At 42.6% G+C, this 18,383-nt stretch overlaps 1 protein-coding gene across 1 annotated transcript in view; it reads right to left on the bottom strand.

Moving 5' to 3' along the window:
- Window positions 1-2,792, bottom strand: part of Asxl2 (ASXL transcriptional regulator 2) — a 79,675-nt gene extending 76,883 nt beyond the window's left edge. Inside the window, exon 1 of the mRNA XM_038319064.1 lies at window positions 2,432-2,792. Coding sequence (XP_038174992.1) covers window positions 2,432-2,488 — 57 coding nt within the window. The 5' untranslated portion in view covers window positions 2,489-2,792. The remainder of the gene's footprint in view (window positions 1-2,431) is intronic.
- Window positions 2,793-18,383: the final 15,591 nt, after the last annotated feature.

The following is an 18,383-nucleotide window of genomic DNA, read 5'->3' as shown; positions in this document are numbered from 1 at the left end:
ATAAAAGTGAAATAAATTAATTTTTTAATATGTAAAGGTGTCTTCCTACACAAGTGCTCTTAAACACTGAACCATCTACCCAATCTATTTTCTATCTTTTCAACACTATTTTCAAATAGGTATCCGGGGCACAAAATAAGTGAATGTTCTAATTTATTACTTCAAGAAATGAGAAAGATGCAAAACTCTTCTTCCTAACTGTCACAATCTCTAATCATTAAACTATTTAACCCAGAAAGATCCTAACTCACAAGTTACTGCAGAGACTGAATCAAACATGGTAGTTAATGTGCCTATAATCCCAGCCCTGAGGAGGCTGAAGCAAGACATCACCTCAAGTTTAAGGTATGTCTGGACTATACAATGACTCTTAATTAGGCTGGGCTTCAGAAGAGAGTTCATCTCAAAAAAATAAATAAGAAGATACAGAGACTGCTGAGATGTAATCTTACTACTTCCAGTGCTAAAGCGTGCCTGGGTGACAAAGTGAAACCTGGTCTCAAAAAACTAAAGCCTAATAAATAAGTAAAATTAATTCACATAATTCATTTTGGGATCTGCAGGATTATAACTAAAATAGCACCTTCTCTTTTGTTAGCAAGAAGCAGTCATGAAGTGCCCCTGAAGTAAAAAGTAAAACTTATGTGAAGAAACTCCTCACAACCAAAAAAAAAAAAAAAAAAAAAATTGCTACAGTTGTCTTTTAGAGGAAAGCATCCACATAGTCACAAAGACATATTCTAGGTGGGCTGAGAGTTTAGTTCAACTGTTAAAGTGGGCATGGTGGTGCCTGCCTATAAATCCAGCACTAATGAAGGAAAGGAAAGAAGCAATCGTTTATGTTCTATCCCCAAAAATAAGTAAATAAATATATATAGGAAAAACATTCAGCAAAACAAATACACATGGTTTACAAAACAAAATAATACAGATTGAATTAATAACTGATTTCAGATTTGGGGAAACAAAAAGGACTAGGCAGTAAAAAAAAGGAATTGACTGAATTCTTATTTTCTTTTTGATGCTTTTCTAAATTTCTCTATGATGAACATTACTTTTGAATTCTGAAAGTCTCATTTAAAAATATAAATCAGGAGCCGGGCAGTGGTAGTGCATACTTGTAATCCCAGCACCTGGGAGGCTGACTAGGGGGAATCTCTGAGTTCCAGGCCAGCCTGGTCTGTCTTCTAAAGGAACCGGTGGTCTACAGTCACGGTGAGTTCAAGGACTGCCAGAAATACAGAGAAACCCTGTCTCAGAAAACCAGAAAATAAATTAATAAACCAAGACCAGCGAGATTATTCAGTGAGTAAAAGTGCTGACCACCAAGCCTGATATGACCTGCGTTTGATCATGAGAATCTACACCAACTCCTACAAGTTGTCCTCTCAGCTGACGTGCTCTATGGACATTCGCACATGCCCCACCCCCTAACACACACACACACTTAAGGAGAAAATACACTTTAAATCTATAAGGCTCACTTATTAGAACCCATTATGCTCTCTACTTATAAAAGAGGTTGAAATGCTATCTAATACTTAATGTCCTGTTATTTTTGTTATACTCTTCAATGATGGAATTTCAGTTTCTCCTTTAAGTTCCGTTTCTTCGTAAATACACGTTTTAAACTTTTTTTTTCAAAACAAGACTTCTCAACGAATGTTCATTCTTAAGTGACTTCTAAAGTCCGTAAAAACAAAATTGCGCGGGGGAGGTTACCCCCAACTACAATTTCGTCGGTCCACCTTCATTTAAGCTTTAAAAAAGTGAAGGACGGGTAAACTACACGTCCCACCATGCATTGCTGCCTTATTCAGAGTAGGTCTCTACGGAAACAGAAAAAAAAAATTATCCAAGTCCCACCTGTTACTTCGTTTCTAAACACCTCTTGCACTTTCAGCTCGGACGGCAAACACAAAAGCCTCGTGACCTCCCGTTGGCTCCCCGAGCCAGATAAGCAGGGGGGCCCGGGTCTGATGGCACGACAGCTCCGGCGCCGGGAACGCCACCGAGCTCCAGCGCTCCCCTCTCCTTTCCGGGGCTGGATGCACGCACAAGCCTCCTCCTGTTTGCATCCAATCGGGGCTCTCCAAGGCGCACAAGGGAGAAGAACCGGTTACTGGGCAAGCACAACACACGGTGCCGAAACAAGGGCTAGCAGTGTGGGGGCGACAGCGACCTGACCCCCGACTGGCAACCTCGGAACACCAAGGGATCCGGTCGCAGCCCCCGTGAGAAGCGGCAGCCGCGCGATCGGCGCCTCGGTCTCCTTAGGGCTCGTCAACGCGACCCTAACCGCCGCCCTCTGCGCGCGCTTTCGTGCCCCTCAGCCCGGTCGCGGGGCCAAGTGACCTCCCTTCCCCTGCGACGAGCAGCCGGCGAGAAAAAGAACTCCCGCCGGCCTTCCCCTCCGCTCCCTCCTCCTCACCGTCTTGGCGGCCTCCGCCCAGGTCCTGCCCTTCTTCCTACGGCCCTTTTCCCTCATGTCGGGTCTTGAACTGACTCGGAGGCTTCCGTGCCCCGGCTCCGGCTGCTTTTCCTTGCCTGCTGCGCCCTGCACTGCTTTTCCCGCGGTACCGGGAAAGGTGGGAGAAAGGGAAAGTCGGACCGCAGAAGCAACTCAGCTGAGGAGCGGCCGCGGAGGCGCGCAGTGGGTGGGGGGGGGTTTACGGGGCGGCCGGTCCTGCTGCTGTTGCCACTGCTAACGCCGCTGCCATATTGGGTTCTTACTGTACAGGCAGCCGCTGTGGTCATGTGACCGCTCCCGCGCGGCCGTCACTACTGTACGCAGCCCGCCGCGCGAACGAGCGCGCACTAGCGCGCGTCCCCGGCCTTAGCGCAAGTGCCGGCTGTCTGGGGCGCTTTGCCCCGCCTCTACACTTCCGGTCTCCGCCTCCTCGGGCGCATGCGCGTGACGGGACGCACCTCCCAAAGTCTGTGGGTCGCTTTCTGGCGGTGCCAACCCACCGCAAAGATCTGCCGGCGGAAACGGAAGCCTCTTCTTCCTAGGAAGGCTGGTTGAGTGGTTGTGGACCGCGTGCGTGCGAGGGACGGCTCTGCAGACTTAAAGAGCCCAGCACTCGCCCCAGTGATCTTGCCAAGTACCATTGCAAGAAACTTAATGTTTTATTTAATTGTGGCACAGGCGCCCCCGTTACTGATAGTTACAGGCATGCACCATCGTGCCCAAAGCTTATCTTTTTAAAGATGTACAACAAGCTGTCTTCGTCTATTACTAATCTCAGTATAATAGATGAGATAGGTTAAATTGATTTACCAAATTCGCGTATAGGATGTGGAGAAGCCAAAAAACCAGGTTATTTTAGCTCACAAGTCTTGCCTCTCAAACTTCCGTAGTTTTTTCCATGGGATTAGTCTTACCTCAGGAAACTCAGCCATGGCACGGTGCCTGTATGTATCAGGCATCTGCTAAATATTTGTTGGATGATTCAGCTGTGTCTCGTCAAGAACTGTTCATTATTCGTGTCTGTAACACCCTCTTGAAAAATCCAGAACATGGCGTTTTACCCCAGGTGGTTTTTTGTTTGTTTAGCTGGATGGTTGATTGATTTTGATTTTGTTTTGTTTTTTGTTACTGTGGAGTTTGTTTAGCTGGATGGTTGATTGATTTTGATTTTGTTTTGTTTTTTGTTACTGTGGAGCAAGTTCCCCGTGCCAGCGGTGGTTGTATGAGACCCCGTCTCAAAAAAGAACCAATAAAAAGCATATACGTGATTGTTACGACCAGATCACTGGGTCCCCCAAAAAACACTTCATAGTCCACACTCATATGTATTAAGCTTATTCAAGTTTAAGCTTGGACTCTCCGTAAGTACAACGCAGTGTTTGAGAGCAGAGTCCCAAGCGCAGTTGAGGTAGGGGTTTTTTTTAATTATTTATTTATTATGTGTACAACATTCTGCCTCCATGTATGCTTGCAGGCCAGAAGAGGGCGCCAGATCTCATTACAGATGGTTGTGAGCCACCATGTGGTTGCTGGGAATTGAACTCAGGACCTTTTGAAAAGCAACCAGCGCTCTTAACCACTGAGCCATCTCACCAGCCCGAGGTAGGGTTTTTATCATAGCAGAGCTTGGGGATTTCCAGGGTTCAGGACCCTGATTGGCTGACATTTGTCCAGGGGTCTTGGCAGAAGGGGAATAGGTAAATCCTAGACCCGAGGACCTCTGATGATCTTATCTAATGGTTGAACTACCAGGTACTTCCCTTTAGCTGCTGGCCCTCCCTGGGTGGTGTCAGCTTCTGGCTTTTCCTGGAACCCAGTGCTGCCTGCCGAGGTAGCTGTGTGGCCTAGGCCCCATGTGTAGGCCACACATGACCTGGGCTCCATCATGTGCAGTCAGGCTGCCCTGGGTCCCACAGTGAGAAATGTGGATTTCTATTTGGCTTTTGTAACTTTGACGGCCGTGGATCTTTGAATGTAGACTAAGACTGGCCTGGAACTCACAGAGATCACCTGCCTCTCTCTGCCTCCTGCGTGTCAGAATTAAAGAGGTGCATTTATCATCACACTCAATTTACAGGTAGGTTTTTGGTTTTGGGTTTTTTTTTTTTGTTTGTTTGTTTTTTTGGGTTTTTTTTTTAGAAAACTTTGGTAACTTTACCTTGACTTTAAATTCATTTTTATTTATTTATGCTAGTGACTGAATCCAGAACTTCAACATGTAGCCAAGTGTTCAACCATTGAGCTCACATCCTTATATCTCAGTTTAAAATTGCAAGCAAGAGGGCTGGAGAGATGGCTCAGTGGTTAAGAGCACTGGCTGTTCTTCCAGAGGTCCTGAGTTCAATTCCAAGCACCCACATGGTGGCTCACAACCATCTGTACTGAGATCTGGTGCCCTCTTCTGGCCTGCAGGTATGCATGCAGACAGGAGACTATACATAATAAATATTTTTTTTTTTAAAAAGGCGAACAAGAAAGAAAAAAATGTTAGGAAGTTTGAGAGACCATCAGCTACTGATTGATCATAGTATTCTGACAATTGATATATATATATTTTTTCAGCAATTACTTTAGTAACTCACAGCACTATAAGTTTTATTATATATGCCACCTCAGCACAAAGCCTGTGTCTTCAGTCAATTCAAGAAGGCCCAAATCAAGCTGAAAGAAAAGATTGCTAAGAGCTTGAGTCCTAACCATAGTCTTGACCAATTTGCTGTCTCTAACATGTTTGCCTAAAGTCAGGTCACACCTGGGAATAGGCTATAGAGTGGTCCTGCTCAAAGTTCATGCCTCTGACACTATGTGGAGCAATAGCAATGACATTTTCTGGGGAAGCACAGAGACACAACACATTCATACACTCACCCCAAAAAGAAAACCCACAAGACACCAAAGTAAAAATTGCACCAACATCCAATTTGATGAAGCAGTGACTTTTGTATTGGGGTCACTAACAAGAGTGTGGGTGAATGGTTACTTACAAGCAGTAGCAAGCAGTAGGAATTACTGACTAAACTACCTATGTCACCAAAAAGCCCACCCCAACATGGGCGCCTGCTCAGAAAACTGCAACCATGAAGCATTCTTTCCAGCTTGACAGAATCTCTCTCATTAGGTGGTTTTCCCAATCAGACTCTTGTTTGTTTGTTGAAACAGGGTTTCTGTGTGTGTGTGTGTATTACTAAATTAAACCAGAATATATATATATATATATAAAGGAGATATATATATATATAATATATATAACTAAATTAAACCAGAATATATATAAATATATATAAAGGAGATATATATGAATATATATATGGTGTCTTAACTTTAGAATGAAAGTCAAAAAATTGTTACATTGGGAGAGAGGTTATGCTTTTGTTTTCACAGAAAACAAAAAGTTATGGATTTCTTCAAAATTAATAAAGATCAGATTTGACTGGGAGAGACCTCCTTAAAATCTTGGCTACAGACATAAAGCAAACAAACAAACAAAAATACAAGACAGGTAACATATAAAACTGATCCCTCTATATGGGAACAGCTCTGAGACTAAAGGACATGATAAATCTAATCGACTGCAAAGTCTTCATGACAATTTGATTATACAGTCCAAACGGATTTATAAAGTCAACATTTGTCTCTTACCTGCTCAAAGATAGAACCCAAGAAAATCATCTTTAGCTGACTTGTGCACACTGCACATTTAATACTTGTGTTAATGCAGATATATATGTTACCTTTAAAAATGTGTAGGTTTTCAGCCTGGCAGTGGTAGCGCATGCCTTTAAGCCCAGAAATCAGGAGGCAGAGGCAGAAGGATCGCTGTGAGTTCGAGGCCAATATGGTCTACAAAAAAAAAATTGTGTGTTTTCAGAAAAAAAAGAAAGACCAGACACTAATAAAAACAAGTGGCCCAGGTGATCCAGTCTTTCAGAATACCTCTGTTACCGTTTCCTCAAAATTCTACATCTAGACAACTTCAGAGCTGGTAGTTGAGATGGTCCAGCCTCACAGACTACTCCAGTCAGGACCTCACACAAGCTCTACACTTTCATATCACACAGAGACTAAACAAAAAGTAATACAGCTAGCTCTCCCAGGATTTGACCATTATCCCAATTTTCCCATAGTCCCCTAAAATGCCGTTACCCCCAGACAACAAAAAAACAGTCTAAAAAAACATGACATCCACATTCCCAAGAGGTGGGGTGGGCAGTTTTTGGTCATTCGGCCGGTTGTAACTGTTTGTCATTGTTTAGAAGTTTCTCATTGTTTAGAAGTTGGTTACAAGTTGTTATTAGTCATGGTCAGGGAGGCAACTGGCAAAGAAAATTAGATTCAGGGATCTTCTTCTAAAAGGAAGGGAGGGATATAGGAATGATAGAATAAAAGGGTAGATTAATTACTATACTTTGAAACTAAAAAATCTACTGGTCTTAAATATTCTGCAGTGGTATAGATTTTTGTATATTGATACAAATTTAAGGTTATTTTTATTATACTATGTGTGTGTGTTTCTATTCTTGTTTACAGTATTGTACCTATATAGTTCATTAAACAATACAATATAAATTTCTAGCCATTAAAATTTATTATTACAAACTATAGCGAGGCAGTGGTGGCGCATGCCTTTAATCCCAGCACTTGGGAGGCAGAGGCAGGCAGATCTCTGTGAGTTTGAGGCCAGCCTGGTCTATAAGTTCCAGAACAGGCTCCAAAAGCTACAGAAAAACCCTGTCTCGAAAAACCAAAAATATATGTATAGGTTAGCAGTTAGTCAGCTAGCAATCAAATTTATGACCATGTTATATATGTTTTTAGTGTCAAACAGAGATATATTTTGGATAAACAGATTATAATGATCTGTCCTGTCCCTTTAAGAGACAAGCCATGCCTACTCTATCAGATTTTTGTCCTGTGGGTCTAAGACAGATGCCCCAGTGTTGCAGAGGAACCTTGGGTGATTGTTCAGATAGCCAGAAATGACAGTTTCTGTCATTTCTATTGTTTTGGAAGTTGCTTGCTTTGCATTTCCTGTTTCCTCAGTTAATATTATATCCTTCTGAGGTCTCTGATGAAGGTAAAAAAAAATGGATAGTTAAAGTTTTACAGTTTATATTATTACCAAACTAAAGAAAAACTTATAAATAGATGTAAAATTTATGAGGTTGAGAGACATAAAAAGCTTAAGTTGTTTATCTAAGAAAATGTTTTAACATCCAAAAAATATTGTAAAAATTTATTTATTATGTATACAGTATTCTGTCAGCATGCCAGAAGAGGGAACCTGATCAAATTACAGATGGTTGTGAGCTACCATATGGTTACTGGGAATTGAACTCAGGACCTCTGGAAGAACAACCAGTGCTCTTAGCCTCTGAGCCATCTCTCCAGACCCCCCAAAATATTTTTAGATTGCTAATACAAGTTATGATGGAAAATAATTTAGGTATAAAACTTTGTACTCACCAATATAGTAGATAGATAATACAGTAGCTTCTCCAAATTTCCCAAATACAAATGAACTAGACATTGTAAATGTATTCCTTACTTGATAATTGTTCTTATTGTATATAGTTTTACTGTGTTAGAGTTAAAACCTTTCTGGGTTTTTTGTTTGTTTTTGATTTTTGAGACAGGGTTTCTCTGGAGTTTTTGGTGCCTGTCCTGGAACTAGCTCTGTAGACCAGACTGGCCTCAGACTCACAGAGATCCACCTGCCTCTGCCTCCTGAGTGATGGGATTAAAGGCGTGTGCCACCACCGCCCTGCAAAACCTTTCTTTTTTATTTAGACAAAAGGGGGAAATGTTGTGGATTATATGTTTACACTGTGTGACGATGTGTCACTGTTGTGATTGGTTTAGTAAAGAGCTGAATGGCCAATAGCTAGGCAGGAGAGAATAAGCAGGACTTCTGGTCAGAGGGAGAAGTCAGGATAAATCTGATAAATCTTGGTGTATGAGAGCTGCCAGAGAGAAACTGAAGAGGTAGGACATCAGGTACAGTAGAGAGGTAACTGAGACATGTGACAGAATGTAGATAATAAAAACAGGTGCCGGGCGGTGGTGGCGCACGCCTTTAATCCCAGCACCCGGGAGGCAGAGACAGGTGGATCTCTGTGAGTTCGAGGCCAGCTTGGTCTACAAGAGTGAGTTCCAGGACAGCCAGAGCTGCACAGAGAAACCCTGTTTTGAAAAGCAAAAACAAAAACAAACAAAACACAGGTTAGTTGAAGTTATAAAAGCTTTCATAATTAATAATAAGTCTCTGTGTCGTAATCTGTGAGCTGACAACCCAAAGAAAAGTCCGACTACACTCTGTAGAGCAGACTGGCCTGAAACTCACAGAAAATTGCCTGCTTCTAACTCTTGAGTGGGGAATCAAAGGCATTTACTACCACCACCCTTCCTGATCAGAATCTTTAACTCAGCAACTGTTTGCCACTTTATACCATTGATAGGCCCCCTTAAGAATCTTTTTTTTAATGATTTATTTAACTTTATTTTATGTGCATTAGTGTGAAGGTATCAGATCCCCTGGAACTGAATTCACAGACAGTTGGGAGTTATCATGTGGGTGTTGGGAACTGAACTCAGGTCCTTTGGAAGAACAGACAGTGCTCTTAACCACTTAAGAATCCTTTAAGGTTTTTTGCTGTTCTTGTTGTTGGTTTTGTCATCTGGGAATGTAACCTTCTGTTGTAGTCACAACAAATTCAATAGAGGCCCGAGTCTCAGTAGGCACTACCTGGTTCCGAGAAAGACCACAAATTGAGACCACCCAGGTACAGACCATCCAAAGGAAATTCCTATTTTTCCAACCATTTTAGATAGGATCACCTGCCAGCACACACCCATCACTTTTCACCAGGACACCCCTAGACAAATGTCAGCCAATCAGGGGTCCTGAATGTTATAATTCCCTCACCCCTACCTTTGCTCCTATAAAAACCCAACCCTAACTGAACTCGGGGCTCTCCAATCCCTCCAATATGTTAGACACAGGGAGAGTCTGAGTTTGAAACTTGTGTAAGAATAAAGGCTCTTTGCTTTTACATACAGGACTTGGTCTCCTAGTTGGTTTTGGCGGGACTCTGCGATCTGGGCCAGTTTTCATAAGACTAGAACTTGACATTCTGTCAGGCTTAGCCTTAAAAAAAATAATGATTTTTGAGTTGACGCTAATAAAGAAGCTAAATTAGTCATCCGGAGGATAAAACAGTAAGATCACATCCAGCTGTTAATGTTGTCTCCTGGGCTGGCAAGGAAAATGTCCTAGGGCAAAATGGGAACTGGAGGGAGCCTAGGGGATAGCATTGCCCTTGATAAATTCAAAGGCACCAAGCCACAAGTTCCCTTTTGTCAGAGATAAGGAGGGTTACACCCTTTTTGGGAGTAAGAAATTTCTCCTAGCCCCTAGAATGAACAGGAGCTTTACCCGAATGCCTGACCTTGGGAAAAGGACTTTGTAGTTTTATCTGTTAAGTACAAGCAGTAGAAAATAACAATTTTTAAATTGAAGTTCTTCCTAGTATAAATAAAAAAGTTTATATGACTCAGTTTATCCAAATAGTTTAAACCCAACAAAATTAGCAAAAACAAGGAAGCTAAACATATTTTTAAGCCCAAATAGACCTTGAGCAAGGAGATACATTTTTAAACCATTAGTTAATATTTTCAATGCTTTGACCTTTTAATATAGTTTTCATGTTGTGGTGATCCTCCCATTACAAATTTTTTCCATTGTTATTCTACAGCTGCAGTTTGCCAGTGTTATGCATTTCAATTTAAACATCTGACATGCAGGTGGTCCTAGGCTACTCTGGTACAACTCCCCCCCCCCAAAGGATTGAGCCCCAAGGGTTAAGGTGCTGTTCCAAGCCCTCTGTCTGACTGCTCAGGTTATTGTCTTGCAGAATCACAAGAAATGAACATTCCAGTTTCTGGTTAGTTTTTGGTGCTTATGACTGTGACCCCAGTTTTTAGCTTTTTTTTTAATCTTAAGCCCAAATATTAACAATATAAAACATTTTATAAGCACAAATGTCCCATAGCCTTAACTGCTTTTTTTTAAATAAAAATCTCTTAAATGTCTTCCTGCAGTATGAAAAATAAAGTACCTCTTTGGCCCCACCTTCGACGGCATATTTAAAACCTGTCTTTAGATCTCAGCCTGCTCCATCACAGTGTAGCTGGTACTGCTGGTAACTATCACTTGGCACTGGCATTTCTAAAATGGTCAGGGTCTGTCCTTGCAACAGCCCATTCTTTGGGACTCTAGTCCTACCAACATTTGTAAACCTCAGCGGTTTCCTATAATCCTTTTTTTTTGTTTGTTTGTTTGTTTTTGTTTTTTTGAGACAAGGTTTCTCTGTAGCTTTGGAGCCTATCCTGGAACTAGCTCTTGTAGACCAGGCTGACCTCAAACTCATGGAGATCTGCCTGCCTCTGCCCTCTGAGTACTGGGATTAAAGGTGTGCAGCACCACAGCCCGGTTCTATACTCCCTTTTATGTCTTTATAACCAATATTACTTGGGTGACTATTAAATTAACAAAGTTTTGCTGGCAGAGCAAGGTACATTTTTGAGTATAAAAGCATTAGCTGGGGGGCTGAAGAGATGGCTCAGAGGTTAAGAGCATTGCCTGCTCTTCCAAAGGTCCTGAGTTCAATTCCCAGCAACCATATGGTGGCTCATAACCATTTCTAATGGGGTCTGGTGCCCTCTTCTGGCCTGCAGGCATACACACAGACAGAATATTATATACATAATAAATAAATATTAAAAAAAAGCATTAGCTGGGCGATGGTGGCACACGCCTTTAATCCCAGCACTTGGGAGGCAGAGGCAGGTGGATCTCTGTGAGTTCGAGGCCAGCCTGGTCTACAAGAGCTAGTTCCAGGACAGGTTCTAAAACTACAGTGAAACCCGGTCTCAGAAAACAACAACAACAAAAAAAGCATTGAAGTGCAGCAGCATTAACACTTTAAATCATATATATATACATATGTATATATATATAGCCAGCTTTTTAATAAAAAACTGCATAAAACGTTTTTAACATTATCTACATCAAAAAGTCATGTGAATTCCTGCTAACTCGAATCCAGTAACCAGAGCTCAGTGATAAATTCTGAGATCATACCCATAAATGTGGCCATAGCAGTGATGGGTGGTAGAGACAGCAAAAATATCCAAACCATTTCTGTCTCAGCTCCATGCTGCAACAAAACTTACACAGATAAACTTTTCAACAAAACAAGCATACATAATTTTCTTGAGAAACAGACAAAACTCTTTAACAAGACAAAACTTAAACCAGAATTAAACCTAAAATGGTTTTAAATTATGTTTTTTTTCCATACCCTAACCAATAATTTGTAACCAAGCCCTTTAAAGGATGACAGATCTTTATAACCCATTGGCTCTGAATGACCAAGGCAGCTCTGGTGAAAGAAAGTCTGGCTATAACTTTGTTATAACATGGCCACTGCAGCTTAACACCTATAGCCAGTGACTATGACTCATTGCCCTTGGCCGGCAGAGCCAAACCTTGGCCAGAACTAGAGGCACACAGCCCCCAGGGCAGGTCTAGGGAACCCATCCACCATTGTGGGAGGGCAGGGCGTAGGGTGGCATACAGCATGGGGACAAAGCATAGTAATTCTCCAGCCATAGCGATTCTCTGTTCAGTGTTTGAAATCTTATTGGGACACATCTGCCCCCTACAACTGTGGCTGGTAGCCTTGCTATATTGTCATAACAAGGCTGTATAGCCCAGCCACCCATACAAGCATGCTGCCCCACAGCCTTGTGCTTGTGTAGCAAACCTGCCCATGTTTGCCCTGCACTACAAGCCAAGGAAATGTTTAAGGTGGGCAGAGGTTGTTGTCTCATCCCTTTTAGGAAAATACACCCCTATGTTTATGGCCCCATCTCTAAAGTCCTGGAAGTGATCTAGTATCAAAGTCAAAGAAGTCATGCCTTGAGTCTGACCCACCACATCAGAAAGAGGATGCACAATAGACAAAAACAAAACAGCATACAGAACAATAGAGTCCATCTGGTGGAGGGGGCAAAACTGAAGCAAAGATGACAACCTCAAGCTGTTCTGTGGGTGTGACCCACCTGTCTATCTACAGAATTGAAACTGAGATGCCGGGAGCATCCTGCACATCTATCTACAGAAACCAAAGAGATTCACTCTCATACAGAAGGATCCTGGGAACATCTCCCCAGGTACCCCATCTGTGATCTTTCCAGGCTCTCACAAATTCTGGGCCCATTTACAGAAGGATATCCAAAACAGAAAGACGCAAAACAGAACTACTGAGCCTCTTTTTCCTTCCTGGAATGAATGTTTCAATTTGGAGGAACTACTGCAATTAGAAGGAATACGTCCCTGTGTAGGGCAAAAGCTGATGGTCAGAATTCCCGTCTGAGTCTATTCCACATGTGGGAATGTGGATGTAGGAGCCACATCAACGAATGTGAGCTACTGTATCTTATTATACCTTGTCATCAAAGAGGGCAAAAGCCTCACTCTTTTCCCCTTCTGTGGAATTTGCCACTTCACTACTAAGTACAACAAGATTTGGCTTATATAGGGCTGTGGCCAGCAGGACCATAGAGCAAAGGAGAAGGCAGACACTATGTTGCATTACAACCTTGACATAATCCAGAGTCAGATACAATGGCAAACTAAGACAGGAGGATTATGAGTTCTAGAAAGCCTGGGTTACCTAACAAGTTCTAGAGTCATTTTCAACTATAAATTAAATACTGGAAACTGGAAGGGAACAGGGACACATCTGTGTGTTCATTATTATATTTGCATTGTTTTATTACATTTTATTTGTTCTATATGTGTGTATGTGTGGGTGCACACATGCAATGGCACACATGTGGAGGTCAGAAGTCAGCTTTTAGGAGTTAATTCTCTTTTTTCATAATGTGGGTCCCAGAAATCAAACTCAGGTAATCAGTTTTAGCAACAAGTGTCTTTACCTGCTGGGTGTCTTCACCTGTTGGCCCTCTCACTCGCCAACAGATACATTTTTGTTGGTTTTTGTGGTTGTTGTTGCTGTTTTTGGTTTTTGAAATATGGTCTCACCACCACAGATGCATTTTTTTTATTGACTGCTATATTTGAGGATAAATTAGACACAGGAGCATGAAGAGAAAATTAGAGTTAGGACTGGACTGGACTGGACTGGACTGGATTGGACTGCAGGTGGCTCAATGCTTTGGGCCTGAAGTGAACAGGAAGGAAGGCAGAGAACTGGATGCCTGCCAGACAGGGAACCGCCAGCTGTGTGACTGGGAACAGCCCAACTATGTGACTCTTTAGTTAGCATAGGCTTTGTCCGGCCAGATGTCCTTAGCAGCTCCCCCCCCCCCCCCCCCCCCCCGCCACCCCTTTGAGGAATTTGACGGCTCATTCTGAAAGTGTCTGTCCTAAATGTCCTTCCTAATCACGTGCATCCCTCAGAAACCAAACACATTCTTCACATTTATTCTTGGTGTGATGGAGGGGCCTTGCACATACTAGGCAGGTGCTCTAAATGGAATTATATCTCTGCCCCTCAAATAATTTTTATTTTTTATCTTTTTAATTATTTTGATTTTATGGGACAGGATTTCTTTATGTTACAGCCCTGGCTGTCCTTGAACTTACTCCTGGGACTAGGTTGGCCTCAAACTCTCAGAGATCAGCCTGCCTCTGCCTCCCAAGTGCTGGGATTAAAGGCGTGAGCCACCACCCCCAGGCCTTAAAAAAATCATCCTTATGTGCTCATCTTACAAGAGATTTTTACATAGAGGGGAGATGCAGCGTGAACCTAAATAGGTTCAGATTCATCCTCGATGTCATTTACTGACTGAATTAAGAAATTTTTAAAATACTTTTTTTATTTTTGAGAATTTCATTTAGCAGATTTTGGCTATATTCAACCCTCCCCAACTCTTCCCCATAAGTCTTCCCAGATCCCCAACACCACCACATCCCTTAGCCCCTCCAACTTCATATCCTTTGCCTCCAACATGTGCTGTCCATATGAGTCTAGGCATGAGGCCATCCACTGGATGTGACTATAAGAAGCCACACCCTTGCAGAACGCTGACTCTTCTCTCCCCACCCCCAGGCCAAAGTTAGAGTTGGAGAGTAATTTATGTAAATTTTTCATCTCTCAGAAGATAGGACTGACTTATTCAATGAATATTCATTTTTATGTCAGGCATGATGGTTCATGCTTGTAACCTTAGTACTCAGGGAGGCAGAGGCAGGAGTATTGCTATGAGTTCCTTGCCAGCCTGTCCTACATAGTAGGTTTCCGAACAGTGTGGGCTATATGACTAGACCTACAAATGAATAAAACCACAAAAACAGTTTTAGTAAGACATGGTGACACATGCCTCAAGTCCTAGTGATTCGGGAAAAAGGCTTGAGTTCAGTATTTCAAGGTCCTCTCTCAATAAATAAAACAAAATCTAACAAGGTGTCACACAAATTTCAACAGTAGGAAGGTTTCAGGAGAATTAAAACTTCAAAAAACAGAAAGGGAGGGATGGTTAGATAGAGGGAGAGATGGCTAGAGGGAGGGAGAGAGAGAAGAAGGAAAAAAGAAAGGAATGGAATAGAGAGATGGCTAGGTGGTTAAGAGTACTTGCTACTCTCCCAGAGGACCTGAGTTCAATTCCCAGCACCCAGGTCAGGTGGTTCACAATTCCACAATTTTAACTCCAGCTCCAGGAGATATGATGCCCTTTTCTGGTCTCCAGGGGCCCTTGTATAAACACACACACACACACACACACACACACACACACACACACACACGAGAGGGGGGAGGGAGAGAGAGAGAGAGACAGAGACAGAGACAGAGACAGAGAGAGAGAGAGAGAGAGCAGGAACTTACTATGTAGACCAGGCTGGCATCAAATTCGCTAGGATTAGAGGTGTGCACCACCACATCATGTTAAAATAATTTTTAAAAAAGAAAAAGGATCAGGTGGTGGCAGCACCTTTAATCCCAGCATTTGTGAGGCAGAGATAGGTGGATCTCTGTGAGTTCAAGGCCAACCTGGTCTATAAAGCTAGTTCCAGGGATAGCCAGAGCTGTAACACAGAGAAACCCTGTCTAGAAAAAAAAAAGATTTTTAAACCAGGTGGTGGTGGTGCACGCCTTTAATCCCAGCACTCGGGAGGCAGAGGCAGGTGGATCTCTGTGAGTTCGAGGCCAGCCTGGTCTACAGAGCGAGTTCCAGGACAGGCTCCAAAGCTACAGAGAAACCCTGTCTCGAAAAACAAAACAAAACAAAAATTTAAAAAAAAAAAAAGAAAAGAAAAAGGAAGCCCTGGGCAGTATTGGCACACGACTTTAATCCTAGCACTGTACAGGCAGAGGCAGGCGGATCTCTCTGAGTTTAAGGACATCCAGGTCTACTAAGTGAGTTCCAGGACAGCCAGGGCTACACAGTGAAATCCTGTTTCAAAAAACCAAAAAGAGCCGGGCGGTGGTGGCGCACGCCTTTAATCCCAGCACTCGGGAGGCAGAGGCAGGCGGATCTCTGAGTTCGAGGACAGCCTGGTCTACAAGAGCTAGATCCAGGACAGGCTCTAGAAACTACAGGGAAACCCTGTCTCGAAAAACCAAAAAAAAAAAAAAAAAAAAAAAACAAAAAGAATGAGGAAGGAGAAAAGAAAAAAAAAGAGCACTTACTGGTTATTTTGTGAAAAGACAATGATTATGATTTAAATGTTAAGAATTCAGAAATATGCCAGATGCACAAAACGTTATTCAAATGAACATGGAGGAGAAAGAAACAGATGAGGTGACATGAGAACTGGGGTTGAAAACCACATGCTTGGTGCTGGGTGCAGTAGGGATGGAAGATGAAAGCCAGTCTCAGCCACAGCATACCAAGTCTGCATGGGGTCAGCCTGGGCCACATGACGCCCTTCCTCAAAACATAATAACGAGGGCTGGAGATATGGCTGGGTATTAAGAGCACTGGCTGCTCTTCCTGAAGACCCAGGTTCAACTTCCAGCACCCACATGGCAACCAGCAACTATCTGCAATTCTACCTCCAGGGGTTCTGATGCCCTCTACCAGCCTCTCTGGGCATCCACATGCATGTAGAACACACACACACACACACACACACACACACGAACACACACAGAGGTGTTTAATAATCTCTAAGAAACAAACTCAAAACCCCTCTAGTAAATATGCTGGAGTGTGACTAGGTGTGAGCTAGTATATAAATCACAACGAAAACCACTCAGAATTTGATTAGGTTTAGTAAGAAGACAGAGAAGGCAAGGGACTAGCATTGTAAAGAGAAAAGGCATGGGGGCTGGAGAGATGGCTCAGAGGTTAAGAGCATTGCCTGCTCTTCCAAAGGTCCTGAGTTCAATTCCCAGCAACCATATGGTGGCTCACAGCCATCTGTAATGAGGTCTGGTGCCCTCTTCTGGCCTGCAGGTATGCACACAGACAGAATATTGTATACATAATAAATAATAAATTTTTTTTAAAAAGAGAAAGGCATGGAACATTCCATTTAGACTTTATGTATGAGAACATTTCAGTGGTTTTCAACCTGTGGACTGAGATCCCTTTGGAAACCTCTGTCTCCCAAAATATTTACATTATGATTCATAACAGTAGCAAAATTTCAGTTATGAAGTAACAATGAAAACAATTTTGTGGTTGGGGGTCACCACAACATGAGGAACTATATTAAAGGGCCACAGCATTAGGAAGGTTGAGAACCACTGGAGTAGAGGGAAGGGAACTTGCAAAGGCCCAGCAGCAGAGCAGAGAGTTCCTATGTCACAGGAACAAAAAGAAACTTTTAAAAACAGTCAAGGGGCAGGGTGGGGGACCTTGGAAGAGTTGAGAAAAAAATGCAGGCCCAAGGAAGGAAAAGATGGGTTTTGCAGAGAACAGAGAGTGTATAACATAGCTGTCTTAGAGAATAGGAGAAAGCATACCAGGAGAGTGTAGCTTGGCAGCATGGAGAGCCATCCTGAGCTGTGTGGTCATGAATTTAAACCAGAACTGGACGTCATTCCAAGGGTAGATAAAATGAATGGAAGTCTCTGGTGTGGATACTAAAACAATAACTACATATCATAAGAGGCAAAATATATTGGAATAAGAAAATTAAGCCAATTTGTTAATTTTGCTATAGTTGGTAACCTAGGGGAGAGATACATATACAAAAATACAGTGTGGGGCTGGAGGGATGGCTCAGCTGGTACAGGTGCTTGCCACCAAGACTGTTGACCTGAGTTCGATCCCGGAACCCATACAACGTGAGGAGAGGACTGACTCCTGTTGTTGTCCTCTGATCACATGCATACTGTGGCATGTGTGCATGTACACACACATACACACTTAATAAAGCATTAAAAGTCATATACAAAAAATCCCTTAGTAATGTACCATGTCTTCTAAACTTTGATTTAAGATTAATGGTTTTTTTAGTTTGGGTTTTTTGTTGTTGTTTGCTTTTTTGTTTTTGTGGGGGATAAGGTCTCACTACATAGCTCTAGCTGTCCTGGAACGCTCTATGTAGACCAGTGAGTTGACCTTGAACTCACAGAGATTCACCTGCCTCTGCCTCCCAAGTGCTGGAATTAAAGGTATGTGCCATTAAACCTGACTTAAAGGTCCTTCTTCCTCCTTTTCACTTCTTTCATTATTGATGCCTGTTTTTTTGTTTGTTGTTTTGTTTCAGATAGAGTCTCACACTCTTGAACTCATTTTGCAGGAAAAGATGGCCTTGACCTTCTTCCTGATGCTCCAGCCTCCACCTCCTGGGTGCTGGGATCTTTATGCCTGGTAGGTGAGCAGTCTGCCCGCTGAGCCGTCCTAGCCCCTTAAGGTTTTCTTCTGAAGTGCATAT

This window comes from Arvicola amphibius, chromosome 2 (genome assembly GCF_903992535.2).
Source record: "Arvicola amphibius chromosome 2, mArvAmp1.2, whole genome shotgun sequence".
Classification (NCBI taxonomy): Eukaryota; Metazoa; Chordata; class Mammalia; order Rodentia; family Cricetidae; genus Arvicola; species Arvicola amphibius.
This window is presented reverse-complemented; position numbering and strand designations above follow the sequence as displayed.